The sequence below is a fragment of the Montipora capricornis genome, chromosome 1 (genome assembly GCF_036669925.1).
Source record: "Montipora capricornis isolate CH-2021 chromosome 1, ASM3666992v2, whole genome shotgun sequence".
Lineage (NCBI taxonomy): Eukaryota > Metazoa > Cnidaria > Anthozoa > Scleractinia > Acroporidae > Montipora > Montipora capricornis.
In genome coordinates, this window is record NC_090883.1 from 41,233,158 (window position 1) to 41,234,741 (window position 1,584).

Consider the following 1,584-nt stretch of genomic DNA (forward strand, 5'->3'; position numbering starts at 1 on the left):
TCACGCGAAAAATCATTACAAGTAGTAGATTTGTGATTTGTTGGCGTCTCAAACTTGAACTTGACTCCTGTACTTACATTGCGAAAAACCTTATCGCACTAAAAGAAAAGAGGTTATTTGATGCAGTCTTATGCGGAGGCCTTTTGTGAACGACAGTCAGTAGAAACTATACTCAGTTTGCGAGATTTCAAGATATGTTGGCCATGTGGCAAAAATAGTGTTTCTCCCTACTTGTCTAAGCTGGAATCACTGTATAGCTCAGTTGAAGATTACCACAAGCTTAAGGCAGAAGTTACTATTCAGTGTTTCAAATAACAAATCCGTTTCCGCGTTCGACCGCTTTGCTAAGACTGCTATAAAGGTCATTGATGAAAGAGCAGATGCTGAAACCACTGATCAGTTTAAACTTCTCATACCACTTTTATTAACCCACAGGCAATATTCACTGGACTCATAACAATGCTACTCAATTCAAAGTTCATTATCTCAGTCATCTCGTTCCGGATAAGAATGTTAATGAATCCACCAATCATGAAACTACTGATTACTTCATAGACATCTACTACATAATAACTTAATCGACCATTTTTAACCAAACCCCCAAGAAAAGATAACCGAAGCGTTGTCTACAAAGCAAATTAAACAACAAGAAACTTTTGTCGCTTAGCTTGTTGCCCCCTTTCTTGTAAAAAACTTGATTTTCGTTTTCCTGCTGCACTTTTCAGCTTTCTCACTACGTTCGCCAACTCCACTGATGGAGAGTAAAAGATAAACGTGGGCCATTCCTCGTCACCTTCTCCGTACGTGAAATTTTTCTCAACCAAACGCATGCCAGCGCGGCTGAATAAAGTCTCTAAAACAGGGAATACTGTGGGACAGATAACACTGAGTCCTTTCTCTTGCGCAAAACTAAACACGAATAACAGAAGAAGATGGATGATACTTGGTTGGGTGTTTCTGAAGTCCTTAGCCACTGCCCCGCGTTGGACTTCCACTAAATTATAACTTGCATTTCCCTGGAAAATTCTTCTCATAGACGGCAATTCACTGGCAGGATACAATTCCAAGTCCAGCTTTCCAAGGTCGTTATTTCGTTGCACGGCGCGAGTGACCCCAATGAGTTTGCCATCTTTGTAGGCGCCAAACCAGACAGCAGCATCGTCAAAGGCGTCACAGAGAATGGGCTCGTTCCTGTTGTCTTTATCGATGCGAAAACCAGTCGGGCTGTCTTCACAAAACTCCCATCCCATCTCATGGATATAGACGTCGTATAAAAGACGCTTGGCTGAGTTTACAGACTCGTAGTCGTTTAAAACTTTCACGGAAAAATCCATCTTCTCGTTTGTCTAGTCTCTTGAGAAAATTCGAAGGACTGCTGCTCTCGAAAGTAATAATTCAGGGGTTTTTCCTATATTATATATGCCTTGAGGGTCCATACTCTGAATTTTTTTTGCCTTCGCGGGTCACATGCAACAGCAAATTCCTGATTGGCCATGCCACTAGTTTTAACGTCACAACACGTGCTTATGGCTGATGCAAGAGGCTTGCGGCCAACGGAAACCTTGGGAACAGAAAGTGTTCCCG

The 1,584-nt window shown here is 42.0% G+C and overlaps 1 protein-coding gene across 1 annotated transcript in view; it reads right to left on the bottom strand.

Moving 5' to 3' along the window:
• Window positions 1-396: 396 nt before the first annotated feature.
• The window catches only part of LOC138044092 (uncharacterized), a 1,781-nt gene continuing 593 nt past the window's right edge, over window positions 397-1,584 (bottom strand). The window contains exon 1 of the mRNA XM_068890728.1: window positions 397-1,584. This exon is cut by the window's right edge and continues 593 nt beyond it. Within this exon, the coding sequence (XP_068746829.1) occupies window positions 639-1,334 (696 nt within the window). The 5' untranslated portion in view covers window positions 1,335-1,584 and the 3' untranslated portion in view covers window positions 397-638.